This window comes from Anoplophora glabripennis, unplaced genomic scaffold (assembly GCF_000390285.2).
Source record: "Anoplophora glabripennis isolate ALB-LARVAE unplaced genomic scaffold, Agla_2.0 scaffold168, whole genome shotgun sequence".
Lineage (NCBI taxonomy): Eukaryota > Metazoa > Arthropoda > Insecta > Coleoptera > Cerambycidae > Anoplophora > Anoplophora glabripennis.
The window spans coordinates 93,166-114,516 of NW_019416458.1; the positions used below are offsets into that span (position 1 = coordinate 93,166).

Below are 21,351 nucleotides of genomic sequence, written 5' to 3' on the forward strand. Positions count from 1 at the left end.
ACCCTCTTTAGCGGAGCTACCTTTGACTTGGCACACACAAAAGTGACGATAGGAGGTTTGCTCTTAGATGTTATCTGGCGTAAATATACCACAGCGGAAAAGGCAATGTTAGAGGCATCACAAAACCCATGCAATTCAGTTTGTGTCACATTATTCACAACCACACGACGAGGTATAGTAAGAGTAGATAAACACGGTAGTTCAGATTTGTAAGTGGACCAACTATGAAGAAACTCTGCAGGGGGAGGATCATCCCATCCTATTCCTTGACTCCAGAGACATTGTATTAAATGTTTTGCAAAAAGAGTCAATGGGGAAAGAAAACCCAACGGATCATAAATGCGGGCCACTTCAGACAGTATATGCCGCTTTGTACACGAACGATCAGTAGGTTCAACACGATAAGAAAAAGAATCTGTGACAGGACACCACTGTAACCCTAGAATTTTTAATGAGGTTTCCTTGTCTAAAGAATGAGGTTGCTGATTTGCAAGTGGGACAGACGACAATAAAGCAGAACAATTGCTTGCCCATTTGTGTAATTCAAATTTAGCACTGCTTAATAATGAAATTAGTTGCTGTTGTAGCTCACACACCTCCTCGACTGTATTGGCACCATCCAATACATCATCCACATAAATGTTAGATTCTAAAGCTTGCGCTGCTAAAGAATATTTGTCCTTTTCGTCATGGGCCAATTGCAGTAGGCAACGGATTGCTAAATAAGGACTGGAGGATACCCCGTACGTCACAGTTTGAAGACGATATTCTTCTATGGGATCGGATTTGGAAAATCTCCACAAAATTTTCTGATAACTCTGGTGAGAATCTACCACCCTAATTTGGCGGTACATTTGCCGAATATCGGCGACAAAAACAAATTCATGGACTCGAAATGATAGGAGTAAAGAAACGATGTCCCTTTGTAGTTTGGGACCTGTTAGTTGAGTGTCATTCAAAGATACACCATTGGACGACTTAGCGGAAGCATCAAAGACAACACGTAGCTTCTGAGAATGACCCTCATCTTTGATAACACTATGATGTGGTATAAAATAGTTTGGACTTTGATTATTGTCAACGGTGTCTTTTACCATATGACCCTGTTCCAGATAGTCCTTCATAAAATCTGAATAGGACCTATACAATGACGAATCCTTTTCCAACCTATTTTCCAAAGCCAAAAATCTACGCAATGCCATATTGTAAGAATCACCCAGAGAATGACAATTATCTTGGAAAGGTAAATGAACAATATATCGACCTGTCGTATCACGACGATGCGTTTCCACAAAGATTTGTTCGCACAACTCATCTGAGGGAGAATTTATGTTTTTTTCTGGGATTTGTTCCAATTCCCAGAATTTTCTCAATGTCACGTCTAAAGAATCGTTCACAGAAGTATGAAATGAATGTACGAGAGATTCAGAGTGGGTTGATGTTGGACCGATCAGCACCCAACCAAATATTGTATTAATGGCACTTGGTTCTCCTTGTTTCCCTTTAATGAGACCGGGTTTCAACACGCGAGCATATACATCGGCACCTAACAGGATATCTACAACACCCGAACCTCCACAGTCAGGATCGGCAAGAGAAAGATGGCTAATGGATTTTATACTTTGAAAATATTTCTTAGAAGATGGCACCGTGTTGCAAATATTTGGTATTACAATCATTTCGATTTCGAAGGCCGATGCGTTAGGCGGTTTCACCAAGCACTTTAACGTTCCCAATGTGGATGACGTCATTTGATTGACACCTTGAACGGATAAGGATGTCAAGGATTTTGGAAGGTCCAGACGATTAGCACAATCGGAAGTAATAAAACTTGCCTGACTACCTGAATCGAGAAGAGCACGACATTTTTTGTATTGCCCATCAGCACCTTGCACATGTATGATTGCTGTGGCAAGTAACACAGATTGTTTGAATGAAAAAAGACTAGTCATAACATTCACCGAACTAGAGCTAGGCTGATCGTTGCTAGTGGTAGGTGGGGTTTCCGAAGCCACAGCAGAAGTTCCAGAATCGAAAAAATGTAAAGTTGTGTGATGTCGCTTGTTACACTGCCTGCAATTAAACCTAGAAGAACAATTTGAAATCGAATGGGACACTGAAAGACAGTTGAAACATAATCTATTTTGTTTTACGAAAGAATGTCGATCGCGAACATCCAATGCCAAAAACTTCCTACAACTTGAAAGAAAATGATCTCGTTTACAATAGACACATGATGGGGTTGTATTAGTAGCAAAGGACGAAATTTGTCTAGAATTGGATCTCGAAATTATTTGTTTGTCAGAAGACACTCCTGTTTCCGATTTTCGCCAAGGTTTAGGTGGATTTGCTATGGTCGCATTAGAAGTTAAAACTGTAGTCTCATAAGCCTTGCATCTTTCCTGTAAGAAGGAATACAAATCCTCAAATTTAGGTATTGTTGACTCACCAGATTTTATTTCGAAATCATTTCTCGTTTTGTTGTCTAATTTCTGAAGTAATAGATTTAATTTTGTAAAATCCCACATGTCTACTTCAAAAGTCTCAATAGCTGCTAAGTTTTCTGTAAACACGGATAAAAGATTTCTTAGTGCAGAAGCTGCGTTCCCACTGAAAGATTCTACATTGAAAATGCCTTGCCAATAACGCGTTAATAAGACCCGTTTGTCTTGATATCTATCTACTAATGATTTATAAGAAATTTCATAATTATCACTTGTAGTCGGTAACTTCCTTACAATGCTTAATGGTTCACCAGATAAATAAGAAATCAAATACTGAAAACGTTCGATATTAGACAAACTAACATTATCATGAATGAGTCTCTTATACGTATCATAAAAGACCGGCCACTTGTTTATATCCCCGTCAAATTTTGGTACCTCGATTTTAGGCAGTTTGACCTTGAAACACGATTCTGAATTATTTCGAACAGAATGTAAAGATACAACAGAACCCCTGTCTGAACTAACAGAGCTGCGATTGCTAGGTGGGAAAAGATCACGATAAATACCCTCTATTGAGTAATGCACGTCGTCAAATTCCCGTTGAATTTCATCCTGAATTTTCAAGTTTTCAGGGTCCACCATCGACACCATGTCCATCTGCAAAGCTTCAAATTTTGTCACGAGTTCACGCATACCTTGATATCTAAATTTGAAGTCAGTAACTTTTTCTGAATCAACACAAGCCGTCTGACCTAACTTGAGTAGATCCTTGACGCGAGTAAACACGTAGTGTCGTCTATTTTCAATTGCTTGCATAGTAGCCATTTTTGAGAATCGGACGCGGTTGACAAAATCACGAATGTAATAAAAACTGAATAGGTATTCCTATATTTGTGAAAACCCGATTGTAACACGAATCTGAATAGTACACAACGTTTTTGAAAACACGAAAAACACGATTATAACACGAATTTGAATTGTACACAACGTTTTTGAAAACACGAAAAACACGATTGTAACACGAATTTGAATTTTTGAATAATCCACAATGTTTGTAACACGAAAAACACGATTCTAACACGAAATATTCCACAATGTTTGTAAAATACGAAAAACACGATTCTAACACGAAACTGAATAATCCACAACTTTGTAGAAATATTTGTTATTATTGACAACGTCGCAATACAGAACTATAAGAAAAAATGTGGAATGTATAAACACAACGCGGACACGTGCGGCGAGCGCTGACCTTGAAATCGCCGGCTTGGTTTTGTACAAATGCAATGTATTTGCTTCTATATATTGAAAATTCACGAAAATTTGCAATTTGATTCTTGTGTGGGTGGACTGTATTATTTTAAGAGCTTTTCTAATACGGCTCGAAGGCCAAATGAATATGCTAGGGAAAAGATGTTTGAAAAAGAATGTACTAAGAGTTTTGCGGCGACTTTGTTGCCCTTACCTTTGAGGGTTTCCCTATGTTGGCTCACTCGCTTGCAGCAGGAACTAGCACCCTTGCATCAATTTTGTGTATCACTTATATGTACCATTAGTCCAAATTTGAGATCTCAGTTGCGTATAGTTGCGTACTGTCTTGGTCAAAGCTCTTTCACATACACACACTTTTAAAAATTTAATGTAGACTCTTCTCCCCCTCATCGAGTCTTTTTCCCCACCCTCGGTTAGAGGACAAGGACAACATGAAATTAAATCGCGGAACGCGCGGTGATTTAAATAAAAAATAAATTAAGAGAGAAACGCAAACAGTACCTAAAAACGCCAGAAATTTGACTAGTTCTCAGCCAGGGATATGGCCACCTTAAGGAATATTGATTAGAATTGAAATTATAATATAAATTTCAACTTTTCCCCCAGACTTTTACCCGGAGTTTTTACCCTGACTTTTTCCCCGAACTTTTCCCCAGACTTTTTCCCCGGAAATATGTTTTTTTATCCCGAAAAACGCTGCATCCTCCGAAAAACATTGAACAGATCCGTTTCATTCAGAATTAATGGCGGATTTTTTACAAAATCTGCAAACGAGAAAAAGACGTGGCCTACTTTTTTTTATTTACAAACATTGTGGAATTTTCGAACGAATGCCAATGGTGCAAGAGACGTATTGGGATCACCAAAAAAAAATACATTTATTCTTCCAAACGGTTTTTCAAATTTCCGACGAATATACCAAGACTGATAACTGCAGTAGAAAAAGTGACACCCGTTTTCTCAGGAACGAAGCGTTTTAGCGTTGAAAATTTTAAATATGTGAGTATTATTTCCATTTCTCACAGTGGCTATAACAGTAATTCCTTATAAAAGAGCCCCAAGAATTAAATTTCTGCGCCACTGGTTTTCATTTGCGTGAAATTGCACTTGCTGATGGAGGTGAAATTTATAGACCATATAAATACAAACAAGAATTTTCAGACAAGAAAAAATAAATTAATTCGCAGTATCATAAACCACCACATTATTATGGTTTACCAATATTATTAATAAACGCTATATTCCATTAAGAATAATAGTTCTATTGATTCCCCTTGTAATAAATCGGCAAAATATTTATTGGAAGTTATATATTTATTTAAACATTCTGATCATACATTAAAAATAGTAAACATCTGTTGGATGAACTTACTTAAAAGTCATTTTAATACTAATCTTTTAATGGAAAGTTCTAACGTGTGGTTAGTATACTCGTTAATGTACCAGTAGATAAAAATATTGAATATTATCGAAAATAAATTAGAAAATGATAACAATTTGGCAGATAGAACCAAGTAGGTGTATAACGGAATTACTTTTAGGTATAAAAACCACATTTTCAAAATGGAAATAGGGTCATCATCACCAGCAGTTTGTAATAATGTTTCAATTGATTTTTTAAGAAAACTTATGTTAACAATGTAATTAAAAAGCTCAGCATTTGGGGATTCAGTCTAGAAATAAATATAAAATAATAATCACTTTCTATAAATTCTAATTGTTTAAAAAAAAGTGTTTATAGGAAACCAACTCACACCGACAGATATCCAAATTTTCAGTCGAATCAAAATATTGATGTAAAGGAAAGTCTACTTAAATGTTTGTATGATCACTTTTAAATCGTGACAACCATTTGTAACATGACCAAGAGCACCACCTCCGTAAGCTTGTTTAAAAAGTTGAAACGCTTCGGTGAAATTTTCCCCCGTTTCACGTAAAACTTTACATTCCAGATAATCGTACATTTCAAAAATCGTCACTAACACATTGCACTCAAATAACAATATCACGAAAACTAAATGAGACATCAACAATCCAAGAACATGTGGGTTACAGAGGAGGGTATGCCCAACGCAATGCTGCCAATCGCATGTCACTAAATATCTCCTTTAACACGTAATTCAAACAGTTCGATTATTTTCTGAACAGACCCCGTAGTAACAGAATAAACATCATGTGATGTCTCTAGTTATGGAGGCAGATAAACAAACAAATATAAACTAATTAAAAATTAAACGACTCAGTTGTAAAAACGAAAACACTGATTTTCGAAACGTAAATATATAGAGGTGTCTGATAAGGTGATGTATATTAGTTATTTATCTACTTTTTTAGCGCGAAGTTTTCAGTTAGATAAAACTATTTTCATAAGCATAAGAGTAACCTTTGACTGAATTTTTTAGCTCATGGTTTTATTTCATAGATTTTTAAATTTTACTGTTAAATTGGTGGCAAAATAGTCAAATCAATAGAAAAGAAACTAAAACACGCAACTTCAAACTAAGTATAACCTTATATACAGTGTGTAAGAATATTTTTTTTCAGAAGAAAAAGGGTAGTTTTGGAAACAAGTGATTTTAAGTGATCACAGACTGCACAAAAATTAATTACAAATTTGTCTCAAAAAACGGTATGAATCGTGATCAAATTCTGATTTGGGTCATCAGACTAATTTTTATTTAATTAAGAGTTGATGAACAGAAGCATAGGTCAGAAAAGCCGAATCGTGCTGGAAACAAACGGATTTTGTTTTCTCCAATGTCAAAAAAAAAATTCGAAAATTTTTAGAAAATTTTTCGAAAAATAATTATTTTTACATCAATTTTAGTTATTTGCTGTAAAAATGTGAGAAAACCTCAAAAAAAATTTTTCCCATTTTATGATTATGAACTGTTTAAGCTCAAAAAACATGACCCTTTAATTTTTTTCAAAAGTTTGACTGTTTAAAACAAAGAAACGGTTCGCTAGATCGAGATGAAACTTCACACGGTTTTTCTGGGTATATCGAACTGTAAAAGTCATTTCGTGAATATTTTTAATTTAGCCGTAAATTTTCTAAAAAACCATAAATTACCCTTTTTTCCTGTTTCCTTAAATTCGTGTAAAAGATGACGAAAAAAAATTCCGAAAAGTTGCGGCAGCATCTTATGGGAAATTTATTCCAGTTTTCGAAACTGACCTTCAATTCTCTGTACGACCATTTGTCCCCAAGATATCGATGATTGAAGACAAGAGGATCCTTTTCCATTGAAAGTCCGATATTTCGATGAATAATGGTCGTATCGAAATTTTAAAAAAAGGAAATTAAAGCTGAATAAACAAGCTATCTGGTCCATGAAATGGCCTAGCTGAAAAAATGTTTTCCAAGTCCGTGAACTAGGAAAAAAAATTGCCAAATTTTTTTGTCGCGGTATTTTTTAGAATTCAATCAATTCTTTGGACCCTTTAATTGTTTGGATTAGTGTATAATCGTTATTACCTACATGACTTTAAAGGCCTAAACCCAACTCGCTATACGAAGACATGTTCAAATTATATTTGAAATTAAATTAGAAAGAACTTGTCAAGAGAGTAGTACTAATTAAAATTTATACATTGTTTATATTTAACATTTTTTTAATAAATAATAACTTGCCTGTGTTTTTTTCCTATATTGTACATTGTTATATTTGTCTTTGGTTTTAATATACGCGCACACTTTCGACACATGACGTGGCATGGGGTGTCGACAGTAGGCTTCGGCCGTTATCCGCGTCTGGACACGGCTTAACCTGCACCCAGCTCATTAAATCATTGCCCGGCAAAGCAACTCAATTAAAAAAAACTCACCTCTTCCGTCCCCGTCAGTTCTTTCGTGTAGACCAAGAATTGGTTCAACAGATCCTCCGTCTTCCTGGCGACTTCCCTAAATCTACTTAGCGCCTCTAGCTGTTCTGTACATCTTAGGCAAATTACGTGTGGCAAGTTGTCGTCGTCTGACACCTGAAAAAAACACATTAGCGTTACCGGTGTATAATTAGGCGGGGGTATTTACAGTAATTATGGGTTTATTCGTTGCTATTGTTCGGCTATAAAAAATGTTAATAGAAAAAAATTTTTGATGAAGCTCTGCTACTCGTGAGGTCGACGAATAAGATAAGATTGCTTAAAAAAAAACAAAGGAAAATACAGAAATATGGACATAATAGAAAACAAATTAGAAAAATAAGCAACATGTGCAGTATGTTTAACATAGTTTGATGTAAGTTACAACTTAAACAGTACAAATCTGAGCGACGCAACAATAGAAGCACGTACATTTTGAGGTTAAAAGTGATGCCGGCTTTCCATTTAGCTAACCTATCTACCCTTAAGTGATCCTATACGAGATAGATCACTTAAATTTAATGTTTCTTTTGGTTTCACAGTTTGTTTAGCTATATTAAACAATATCAAGTGGATCTACAGGGTGTTTCATAACTCTACCGACACAAAACAGGCACGTGTAGAGGATCTTAAAATATGCCGGTTTGTTATGTAAATTTTTTTTCCGAGATGTACCGTTGAAGAGATATTGGTCTCTGAAGATGAGTGTTAAATTTCCAAAAACAATAATATTTCAGCAATGCCTTAGAGCAACCAAATTTGCGTTTATTATTATCTTTAATTGGTAAAAATAGAAAGAGTGACCGCAAAAAACCTGTGATTTTCGCCCGTTTCTTCACAATTCGCAGAGAATTAAAAAAAAATACATAAAAATATTTTTGGTCGCAAATTACTTGCAAAAATCTTAAATGAGCATGGCTTTTGGTATTTTGAAAATTTTAAAAATCACCCCTACTTAGCGGTTGAAAAAATACCAAAAATCAAGAATTTGAATATTACCAATTGATATAAAAACTATTAGCATGTGAATTATCTTATTATATTTTTTTTTGGAATTTTTTCAATTATTTCTGATATTCTCTATTTTTGTGGATGACTTCAACCCCTGAGCGCGCTTAAGGGTGGATTTTCTAATTCAACATGCTTATTTCAGTCATGAGAATAAATTTTTCTTTGTATTAAGAATCATTCGATAGAAAAATTCACATGCTATTAGTTTTTATATTTATTGGTAATATTTAATTCTTCATTTTGGGCGTCTTTTCAACCCCTAAATAGGGGTGATTTTTGAAAATTTTCAAAAAACTAAAACCTATGCTCACCTTAATTTTTTACGAGTAATTTGAGATCAAAAACATATTTTTATCTATTTTCTTTACTTCTCTGCGAATTGTGAAAAAACGGGCGATTTTTGCGGTCACTCTTTGTTTGAAGTCCAATAAGGGCTGGACTAGGAGTAGGACGACCTTAAAATGATATGCCAATTATTAAATAGTTTTACCAGTATTACAGGAAATTTAATTTTAATTTATTTTCTCTTACAAATTTTTCGAAAAAATAACGGTTTTTGAGAAAATCGGGATTTTGTGAAACAGTCATTACTAATTGAATCGGACAAAAAGTATGCAGCTTTACGATAGTAGGCAATGATTTCACGCGTCATTTTTGACGTTTATAAAAAAGTATCAAGAAAAAAACGATTTCATTAAATTAGATTCTTTATTTTGTTTTTAAACATATTAAAAAATGAGGAACCTTACAAACAAAACATTAACAAATCCAACTTTAACCGCATGTACTACCGATATTGTTAAATAGCACTACAAGAACTGTTGAAAATGACCGCCATTTTCTCTAATACATAAATTTATCCCCTGCCGAAAATTAAAGTCTACTGTGTGCAATAATTGTGGATCGTTTTTTATGGCGTTGCATTTATTACTCAGGTCAACAAGGGTCAAGAAGCAGACACACTAATATGCATTCCCGCAGGATTTTCAAAAACCTGACCTGATAGAGCAATTCTGCTGCCAGATTCGGATTCAGCGCACCTAAATCCTTCGGAAATATATATTCAATTTTCTGCTTCCAAAAAAAAAGTTAAATTTTGTTGGTCTATGTTATTTATACGACTCCATAAATCTGCTGCAGATCCAACCGGTGTAAAATAAACAAACTCTTTTAAAGTCCCCCCTTCCCCCCCCCCCCCAGAGAAAGAAATCACATTTATTCAGATCTGGTGATCTTGGTGGCCAATTTATTCGGCAACTGCTGGTTCAAGAAGTCTCATACAATAACACTAAAATGCGGTGAAGTACTAACCTACATGAACCACATTTGACATCTTAATTGCAAAGGTAAATCCTCGAGCAGCCCAAGGAGAGTATTTTGTAAAAATTTTGCAGGCATTTTCCAAGACGATGGAATAGTACGTAGTAATGTGCAATCTTTGTAAAAGTCAAAAATGACACATGAAATAGAATCCAATGATACTAATTGGAACATGTACCTACTAGACTAGTTGTTTCCTGCAATATCAACAGTTAAATGTAAAATATATTTTGCACACCTGGATGTTTGGTATCAAAGAACGTTGCTTAACTTCATTTGATATTTTTTTTTTTAATTTATTTGAATTATTTTTATAATAGAGTAAAGATCACCTATTCAATTTCAATCCGTTGACTTTTTTCAAACAATAAAAATTATATCTTTCTGGGTGTTTCCCACAAGACTAATACATCTTTCAATAGAGTTTGTCACGCAAGCTATTCGAAAACAACTGGCCGGAAGTCGGAAGATTTTACAGGTAGGGCGAATGCAACTTTTAGGGCCTATATAAGCTACAAAATGTTCTTCCAAAGGCCAACTTTTACTCCACTTTAACTTGTATGTACTACATAGACAAGGACGAGTTCACATGTTGCGCATTTTGTTTGTTGTTGACGATCGTTCTTCCATTTCAACCGGACGCTAGCACGGGCGGCCCAATTTTTTTCCACAGAGGGGCCAAATGAATAATTTGGTATTTCGACGAAAGCAGAAAAATGAACAATAACACGTTTAAGACAAATGAGCTGAATATAAAAATGTGAATATCCAAAAAATTTTTAGCTCAGTTTTAGTCTATAATTTCATAACGAAAGCAAACAAAATAATTCTCTCTGACAAGTTATTTATCATCAAATTCTGCAATTTTTCTCTAATAGGGAAATTGCAATTGCAATTTTAATTCAATATAAAAGTTGTGAAATAGGTTAAATGTAATGCAAAAATCATACAGAGTGATATTTATATTTTTTTTGTACGAAATATTAAAATTTAAATCAACAAAATTAGCATCAAAATTCGTAACTTTCCTACAGTAAAGGGGTTTCTCATTGGTAATGACGTCACACCGTTCTATCGACATCGACACGTCACATTTTGCACTGTTGTTTACTTACCTGCATTTAATTTTTTCTCCGTTAATGTGCGTTACTAAGCAATGGTTTTTGTAAGCACTATTAATAAAATTTACATTAGTTTGGTAAACGATTTTGCAAAATGTTAAGTAATAGAAATAAACAGCAGCATAAAATTGACACAGAATGCTTAAATACACACGCGTTTTTGTCTTTAATAAACTGGAATAACTGGCTTTTTGCAATAATAATGCGCAATTTTCGAAAACTGATTTTTTTGCGTTCGTCCTTTATTTTACAGTTAACAAATTAGTGAAAAATTACTTTAGATACTTTAAATTGTAGGTAATTTAATTGGTAGTCTAGATTTTCATTGGCAGTAAAAAAAATGAAAAAAGGTCACTTCTTTCGAGTTACTTTTTTTGTCTTTATACTACTTTCCCATTAAGAAACTGTTTTTTATTTGGAAAATTTTTAATTTTTTTATTAAAGTGTTAAAGATCCTAATTATTTCTCTTAATTTTAATGAAACAATTTTTATGTGAGATAGCAGCCATCGACATGTTTGCCCTTCGGGGACGCCCATGGGCTGAACAAGACGCGTACAGAAACCATCGTCATTGTTTGGCAGACACAAAACTACTCTTCTGTGACATTATACGCAGCTTCGGTCTAAATCTGGTTTATTTATTTATACCAAGGCGAATACGATTTCCAAGAAAATATTATTAAATATAGGTCACTTTACAATAATAGTTAGATATGGCTGAGAAAACGGTTTAAAAGTTACAAAAGTAGCAGTCGGATCACTCCTATTTTAGTTCTTTAGTCAGAGGTCAATTGTGACAGAGACAGAGATTAAAAGATTATAAAAATGACTCAACATTTATCAACGTTCTTATTGCGTCAATATTGTTTCGATGCTGCGGAGAGAACCTCCCACGCTTGTGAAAATTCTGTTTTTCTGATCGGTCCCGTATCGCGAAACGTCAAAATCGTGGTAATGAATCAAATTCTGCATGTGGTATATTATACACAATTTATTCAAGTTATTACCTCCATTTTAAAGACATTAAACTAATTCAAACAAATTCAAAACATTTTTCTCTACACGATGTTAACGAATGGCCATGTTTTTCGGTACCAAAAATGTAGGTGTGCGCATAAAAATTCCTAAATGCTGATATTGCAGGAAACAACTGCCCCAACTAGCATTGAATAACACCAACAATACCTAATGAACAGCCAGTGATTAATGATATCCAAAATAACACCTAAAAATGATATTTTTAATAATAATACAAAAACATATACATGAATAGAGTTGTCATAATTCGCCGCGTACCAAATGCGTGCGGATCGTCAACATAAAATAAAGTAAACAATGATTATAAGATTTATGTCATTGTATCATTGTGAAACACGTAAATTGTTTTATGCCATCAGTTCCACAATCTGGATGAGATCCATTATAGATCGCATCATCAGGTATGCTTCTACCCTTATTTCAGCGAAACATTCGCGACGCTGATAAAATATCCGTTCGACATCTATTGATGTAATATTTGCATAAGTAATTAATTCCTATCCGTTGGTGTTTACGGTGGTGTATTGTAGGCAATTTAATTTGTTGCTTTTTAATAAATAATGCGTACGTCTATGTCCCGCGGCTCAATTCTGGCAACCCTATACATGAATACTGAAATTATTAAATAACGTAATCAAATAAATTGATTACATTAATTACTACTAATTAATAATTAATGATTTCTAGTTCAAAGAAGTATAATGTATTTAACAACAATATAATCACTTTTGACGAAGACCAACACGTAGTAACAGCTACTACGAAAATGACATTTTGAAATGACAAGGGTCAAAAATGTTGGTTATAGATACATATACAGGGTGGGCCATTAGTGTGAGAAAATAAAATAACTCCCTTGCTACTCATAATACAGAAAAAAAGTTTATATAAAAGTTATACAGAATCAAGAAACCTAAACTACAAAATTAATTTGATGCATACAGGGTGATGAGTAAAAACGGGACACGCCAAATATTACATTTTTTGTATGGAATACCCTGTATATTTTTAAACATGTGGATTTCCGAGAAAATTCTGTATATGGCAATATAAACAGTTTATCATTTTAGTGCGGGGTTGCCAAGTTATGTAGAAAATTCCTCGAATTTTGGAAAAAACGACCTCGAAGAAGTTGTGTTAACTTTCAGTTGCTAACACTTGGAACAAAATAATTATACAAAGGTATAGGCAAAGGCTCCTATATTAGCTAATATCGATATTTTATACAGGACATTTTTTATAATACGATCATTTTTAGAAGGTTTATTAAACTTGATTTTCTAAAATTTTTCAAATGGAACACCCTGTATTTTATTGTTCTATTTTATTCACATATCGGTCCACTTTAACTTTTATTAAGAATGTTCTATAACTAAAATTGTTAGTTTTTAAGATATAACAACATTTCTGAAAAACCTTAATTTTTTACAGAATACCACAAATAAATATTAACTAATAAAATTAACTCAAAATGGAAAGATAATTATGAACTGACAAGTTGACACAATGTGACAGTTTTTTCCAAAACCATTTCGTGCGACCGAAAATAATAAAAATCAGATTTTTCCAGAAATGTTGCTTTATCTTAAAAACTAACATATTCAAATGTAGAACATACTTAATAAAAGTTGAAGTGGACTGATATGCGAATAAAATAGAACAATAAAATAGAGGGTGTTCCATTTAAAAAATTTTAGAAAATCAAGTTTGAACTTTCTTAAAATGATAGTATTATAAAAAAAATGCCCTGTATAAAATATCGATATTAGCTAATATAGGAGCCATTGCATAACATTTGCCTATAACTCTGTCAAATATTTTTGCTCCAAGTGTTAGTAGTTGAAAGTTAATAACAACTTCTTCGAGATCATGTTTTTTCCAAAATTCGAAGAATTTTCTACATAACTTGGCAACCCCGCACTAAAATGTTAAACTGTTTATATTGCCATATATAGAATTTTCTAGAAATACATATGTTTAAAAATATATAGTGTTCTATTTAAAAAATATAATATTTGGCGTGTCCCGTTTTTAATCGTCGCCCTGTGTGTTACAAATTAATTTTGTCCTTAAAGTTTTTTGATTCTGTACAACTTTTATATAAACCTTTTTTAATATTCTCTGCGACTATGCCGACAGTTCAAGATATAGTTTTTTTTTATTTGGAATATTTCGAATTTTATCAAACCCACCCCTGTTCACCATACCTAACGGCCTGGAAAATGAAACGGGTGGGTGGTATCTCTTAATACGTTTATTTTTAACATTCTCTGCAAATACGGTGATAGTTCAAAAAATAGTTTTTTTATTTGGATTATTTCGAATTTTTGCAATTTCACCCCTTTTCACCATCCCTGACGGCCTGGAAAATAAAAATGGTGGGATCATTTTTAAATTTCCACGTTTTTAATATTCTGTGATCAGCCGCATATGAGTTATTTGGAAAACTTGAGTAAATCTCGAATTTTTTTTATGGCCACAACTTTATCGATTATAGTCCTACCTAAAAGTGTGGCTGTGGATGATTTCACACCGGTACTTTTTTTCTGTATTATGAATAACAAAGGAGTTATTTTACATTCTCACACTAATGGCCCACCCTGTATAAACTGACCTTTTACCTAATAATATTTGCTTTATTTTCTAATTTTTAAAAAAAATTCTTTTATTTAACTCTCCCATTGCTTACTCTATGTGGAGTCAGATATCTTTTGCGTACTAGACTAGACTTTGTTTAATAAGATTTTTTATAAAAAAATTTTGAATTTGAATTAACTTGGGTAATACCTTGAAAATATACTAAAAAATTGCACAAGTTCGTTTACTACGAGAACAGAGAGTATAAAGTAGAATTTTCACTAACTACGAATAGTTTTACTACTACTTGCGACTAAAAATAGCTATGAATGAACGCGAAACTTCAAATTCTCGGCTAGAAAATGATCACAGCCACACTTGGATGTCGAAAATACGAAGTCTGTTCAGAAAATAAGCGAACTTTTTTAATTACGCGCTAAGTTTAAATTCATAGTCAACTTTTGAAATTTCGATGATTTTAAATAACAGCTAGGTACAATAAGTATTATTAGTTATTCGTGGTTTTGTTGAATTTCTTTAACTGGAACTTAAACACCCTGTAACACGCAAATGAAGCAATTTTGGACCGAAGTATCTCACATTGGCCTCAAGGCGATCTGGTAGCATTTCTCCGCCTTAATTTTATATACGCCCTGTATAAGATTGCGTGTTCACTTAAAATTAATGACGGGCAATTTTTATCCACCTGTCAGCCGGCCATCACGATTTTAGAATACTGGAGAAAGAAACCAGGCACTTCACCCAAACGAATTTCACTTTTTTGACGGACTTTGATAAATAGACAGATGCCTAGTAGACACGACGTGTTGATTCAATGATGAATTTCTCAAGAACTAAAAAAAATTCTATGGGTGTACGAATTGAAAAATTAAGTGTCGGACATAAATGATCCAGATGTATCAGAAGTGTTTTTCCGTATTGCTTACTTTGCTAATTTTGTTTTAAAATCGTATTTTTAACAAAAAATTCCACTGTTTTATTGAATAATTTCGTCCATTCTACACATGAAAAAAGTATGAATAAACATTTTTCTAACTATTCTAACTGTTTTTCATATTCTAGGGTTTAGATTTTTAAATTTTATGTATCTCGAAAACAGTTGCAAATATAAAAAACACTAAATTGAAATATGTTTCACAAATATAAAAGAAATTTAACCTTTTTATGCCACATTTAAATGACATCCGCTAAAAATATAACATAATTTTCAGAATTTAAGTATTTTCCGTAGTTTTCAAGAGAAGCGCAATTCTCGAGATATAACGATCACCTGTAGATTTGCCATATTTTTGGTGAAATGTTCCACATATAAGTTAAATTCTTCAAAATACAAGTGTGTCACATTCCCATAACTACGAATATCTTGAAGATTTCAGTGGTTTTTGATTTCATATAGTTTGTTTTTAATTTCCTTCATTCTGCACTGTATTTATCGTAACCCTGCAAAAACATTTTCAGGGGAGTTAAATCATGACTGTTTGCAGGCCAACCAAAACTACCCAACCAAAAATTAAAAGTACAGAGATCCAGAATGATTGATTGCGCCGCTACTTACAAATATTTGTAATATTATTTTCACGCTTAGTAGTTGGCAACACTGACAGTGATTTAATTCGTCGGTGGCGGGTTAAATGCAGTGGCAATAGGGTCACATATTCATTTTAATCACAAAAATACAACACAAAATGCAGAATGTTGGCCTTAATTAATTTGAGGGGTTTATTAATTTGTTAAGGGCATGGATCAAATAAAAATGAATTAGATATTATTAACCTCAAAATTAACATAAGAATCGATTTTTAAGAATTATTTATATATCTTGCTTTTTTTATGCGAACTTCAAATAAACGTAATAATTTTTAAATTAATTGACTTACTTTCCTCATTTAGAAATGCGAATAATAATTGCTTTATTGGTTTAAATTTAAAAAAATGTAAATATGTACTTTTAATTTTGACCAAAATTGTGTTTACCAGTAATAATAATTTTTATGATTATTAATTTTAGGCAAAAAGAAATAATATTTCCCAAAACGTATCGGTTTAAAACAACAAGATCATTGTGTAAACAATGATTATAATGTAAAAATTACCAAGTTTTTTTACCAGTTTTTTAGCTGTATTAAAAAGTGCTCTCCAACAGGAGTTTTTGCTTTTGTTTATACTTTTCAAAAAACGCTTCATTTGAGACCAGTTAAATTAAAATCCATTAACATTTTTTAAATAATTGCAAAAAAACAGCGAAATTTGAATTTGCTATAAATAAAAGAGCATAAAATCGTCTCTAAACTACAGTAAAAGTTGTATTTTGTTACGCTTAGGAATCCCTGAAAATTTGGTAAAAAAATATTTATTTGTTTACGAGTTCTTGCATTTGTTTATTAGAAATAGCATTTTTTCAAAATTTTTGCAAAAACGCGGTTGTTAACGTTATAAAAAGGGCCTTATGAGGGTTCATTTGTTTCGTCTTGACTTATATTTTCAAGATATACAATTGGAAATTGTAATCTCATAGACCAACCTCCTCAAAACGGTGTATAAACAAATATGTAGTGTAATTTGTTTTTATAAGGTTTTTCGTTAATAACTTTTTTCACAATTTAAACAAAAATTGTTCCAGGACCATTTTTATCCGAGTTAGCGTTTTCTTTTTAATTTTATGGTAATTTTTAACTTTTAAAAAACGTCCTCGAATACATTTTTACACCTGGAATGTGGTGGAATAAGACAGAAACGTTCAAAAGTGGAAATCGAGACTTCAAATCTTAACTGCCCGAAAATTTTGCGATATCTCCGGTAATTGTGGACCAATTTTACCGGTTTTTTTTAATTTGGGGTAGCGCATGAAAATAATAACAACTGCACGGTCCATTATGCAATAATTAATTATTATTAATTTGTTATAAACTATTAATTTTGTAAAAAAAAATTATTGAGCGCACCAAAATCCTTCGGGAATGCATATTAGTGTGTCTGCTTCTTGACCCTTGTTGACCTGTGTTATTCTTCGAAAGTAGGCATCTACATTAAATTTATCGCCTTCTAACGAAAACATTTTCTAACTTAAAACAGTTCGAGTACTTTATATCGAAGAAACCATAAGTATTTGCTTCCTTACCACAAAAACACTGATTATTTAGATGATTAACGATAAATTAAAATAAAAAAACAATCGACGAACACAAACGGCAAGCAACACACGGGAAACACAGGCGTCTCTGAATGGACAGATCGTGTCGGTCGGAAATCTAAGAAAACGGAAAGTAATTTTGATCAAATGGAAGTAAATTTTAATAGGTATATCTATTAACATTTACGTGTAGCGACAGCTTTAATAATTCTGGATCGCCCGGTAGTACATTATCTAAATCAAGTGCAGTGTTTTTTGCAGTGTTCATAAGGTTTCTAACATCGATAAAATATATTAGAAAGATTTCTTCATACTTTTCTATAAAAAAAAATCGAATAATTAACACTCCTCACCACATCCGTTACCTTTTTATGTATCAAGTAGTGTCATTTTCGTTATTTCCTACCGCTCGGTATTATTGCGATCGTGTTTCCGCTTCTTGAAGATAGAAATGCAAATAACACAAAAGATTCCATGCTGGCGTGCATTATTTCACTCGGTCTCGCTTCCAACTGAGCACATCGAGTGTAACAACGAGATTTGAAAGTACCTTTCCACGACGGAACAAAAAAGTTAATATAATTTATCATCTCCGCGAGCTTTATTAATTAATTTATCCTCGATTTTGTCGTGCGTGCACTCGTACGCTTTTTTGGGCACGACCTTAATCCTCCGATTCGAATTAGTTTGCGCCGAAAGATGAAAGTTACACAAGAGCGCGAGTTGGTAAACGTGGTTTTTAGGCGGATTATAAATTAAGGAACGATTACGGTTCATTCATACGTTAAAAGAGAGATTTTTTCATGATGAATGGCAGGTTTTGTAGATGAAGATGGTTTGTTAATCGTACAGAACGCGAAAAAAAATAAGCTTGGTCGATGGAAGAGCTGGAGAATTTACCGAGCTTCTACTAACAATTTTTTAAGGCAAATCTAATACTTTTAAGGGCGCCATATTCTTTAAATAGTGTTTTCCACAAAGACAAATAATTTCAAACATTTAATAACTGAATAATCTAAAGCTTATCAAATAATAGGAATGTAATGTCATGCCATCTGGATATTTTCAAAGACGCCGCAGTAAAACGAATAAACAGGTGCAAAAAACGATCAAACCATCAAGGTTTTAGGTACTGAAATCTACGAAAATACTAACTTTTTTATATACAACTCCACATGTAAATATTTTTATAACATTTACTTTGCATATAAATTTGTTTACTTTTATTTATAAGTACGTGAAAATAATTCTTAAAATGTGGGGTTAGGATAACAGCAAACGCTTGTTTTACAAACGCTTTTTTTTAGTTATTATTTTATTTGAGTAAATTTAAATAGTGACAATGAATAAACAGAACATCAAGGATTTTATTTTTGTGCTTACTTTTGTTCTACACGTTTTACTTTTCAAGATTTCAGTACCTAAAAACGCCAGAAATTTGACTATTTCTCGGCCACCTTAAAATGCTATATGTGCCTTTTGCTTTTCTTTCGTGTTTGAGAAAATGTTCGTAGAACGGTTTTCACAAAGAGGGAGATGGTAAAAAACATTCAAAATATTGTTAAAATTGATGAAAAAGGCACCTAGCACAAATTGTCGTATGCAGTTCAAAATTCACCCATGTTTCAAAAAAAGTCACCGATCTTTCAAAAAGCTCCAGTTTCCGCCAAAACAATCGGAATCTATAGACAAATCACCGCGGACGACCTATTACGCAGATACGAGGTCACAGGGCGGCGAACCACTTTTTCACCCATGTTTCCAAAATTTCCTAAATCTACCTCTGAAGCCACAATTGCCGTCAAAATTCCTTCAAACGCACCAGACGATACTGACAGCGCATACGACAAAGCGCTACATCCATCCACCTTGCGAAGATTTTCCGTCAAGTAATCACGAAGCCATGATGACCGCCAAAAGTCACCAGCCGTATCTGACGACGATTACCACGCATGTCCTCCATTGCCGGAAGACGCGAAAATCTTCAACCATCATTCCAAACGAAGCCCGAAAAATCCATAATTCAAATGCCAAACGACCTTAGAGTCGACACTAATCCAAATGATTTTCAGTATTCAAACCTTCTCTCCGGTATCCCAAATTTTCAAAATTCAATTCGATGTAGTCTCTGAAATAATTCTAATGGGCCGTCACCGTGAGACACCCTGTATAGGTTAGGATATATCGAAAACCTGACGTGACGGAACAATTCTAAAATCGGATTGGGATTGAGGGTGGCAAAAACCTTCGGAAAAATAAAGCACGGTTTCAGATTTAAAATTTTCTCGGTCTGTGTGTGATTAATTGTCAACATTTTGTTGGTATCAGCGTCTAAAACCTTAAAATTTCCTGCGCAAAGAATGGACCTATTAATGCAACCGATTGTTGAAATGCAATTATCTAGAAAATGGACAAAAAATTCAGAAAATTTTTAAAAAATTCAATTTTTTTTTTTTTTGAAAATTGATTACAAGGATTGATTTCATGACAGGTCCTTGTAAAGAATTTATTTAAGTTTTCAAAACTGCCCTTGGATTTACTGTAAAATAATTTCTTGCTGAGATCGATTATGAAATTGTTATTTTTCACTCAAACATCGATATCTCTGCACAAAGGCGTCGCTAGCCAGTGGGCTAGAGGGGGGCAAGACAAGAGAGAGGATGGGTGAAACATAAATTATAGGTAGAAATAGGTACAGTGAATTAATATTTTTTAGAAATATTTTTAATAAAACCTTTTTAATACAAAAAAAACAAAAAATATACAAATAACTAAAACAATAAAGAAATTCAACGAAAATTAGGTAAAATATAATCTTCCCGGATTCTTTGAAAATGTTTCGACAACTTTATTAATAAAATCTTCATGGTTATCGAAAATAAGCTTTCTGTGTATACTCATCATTGCTAAACCATTGAGATGATTTCGTACCATAGTATTTCTCAGCCAGGTTTTTATTTTTATATTTTTTAATTTAAAATTCCAGAGCTAAATTTTTAAAATATGGAAATGTATTACTTTTTAACATAAAATTTAATATTTTTAAATTCTTTTGTCAACATATATTTATACCAGTTTATTACAATTGTTTTTTTTTTAAAATAAAGTAGTGTATTAATTTTCAAAATTAAAGTTTAAGTAAATAAAATATTTTATTCAAAATTTCCAATTTAATATTTTCTTAGCTTAAGAAAACTTTTGTACTTTTTTCGAATTTATAGGGGGGGCAGCTGCCACCCACCCTGCCTCCCTTGGCGGCGCCCTTGTCTCGGCAACCAATAGTTACACGGAATACCTATAAAGAATCAAATTGAAGCTGAATAAATAAGCTAACTGGCCTCTGAGGGAGACTTAAAGCTTCAAAATGCTCCTTTTTATCTCGATAAGACTATTTTTTACTGAGATACAGCCTAATTTTTTTCCAGTATGTAGTGTATATAAAAAAAAGGAAAAAGCCAAACATTTTTTACATATATCTTCTAAATAGAAATGTTCAGACTCGTATTCAGATAACTTTCGGTATGACTAAAATGGAAAACCAAGCCATAG

At 33.0% G+C, this 21,351-nt stretch overlaps 1 protein-coding gene across 3 annotated transcripts in view; it reads right to left on the reverse strand.

Annotated features, from left to right (window-relative positions):
• LOC108907268 overlaps positions 1 to 21,351 on the reverse strand; it is a 97,083-nt gene that overhangs the window by 43,487 nt on the left and 32,245 nt on the right. For 2 of the 3 annotated variants that reach the window (XM_018710874.1, XM_018710873.1), the window contains exon 2: positions 7,548 to 7,700. In XM_018710874.1, coding sequence (XP_018566390.1) covers positions 7,548 to 7,700 — 153 coding nt within the window. Of the gene's footprint in view, positions 1 to 5,473; positions 5,583 to 7,547; positions 7,701 to 21,351 lie in introns of those variants that run through there. The other variant, XM_018710875.2, reaches the window with a different exon arrangement.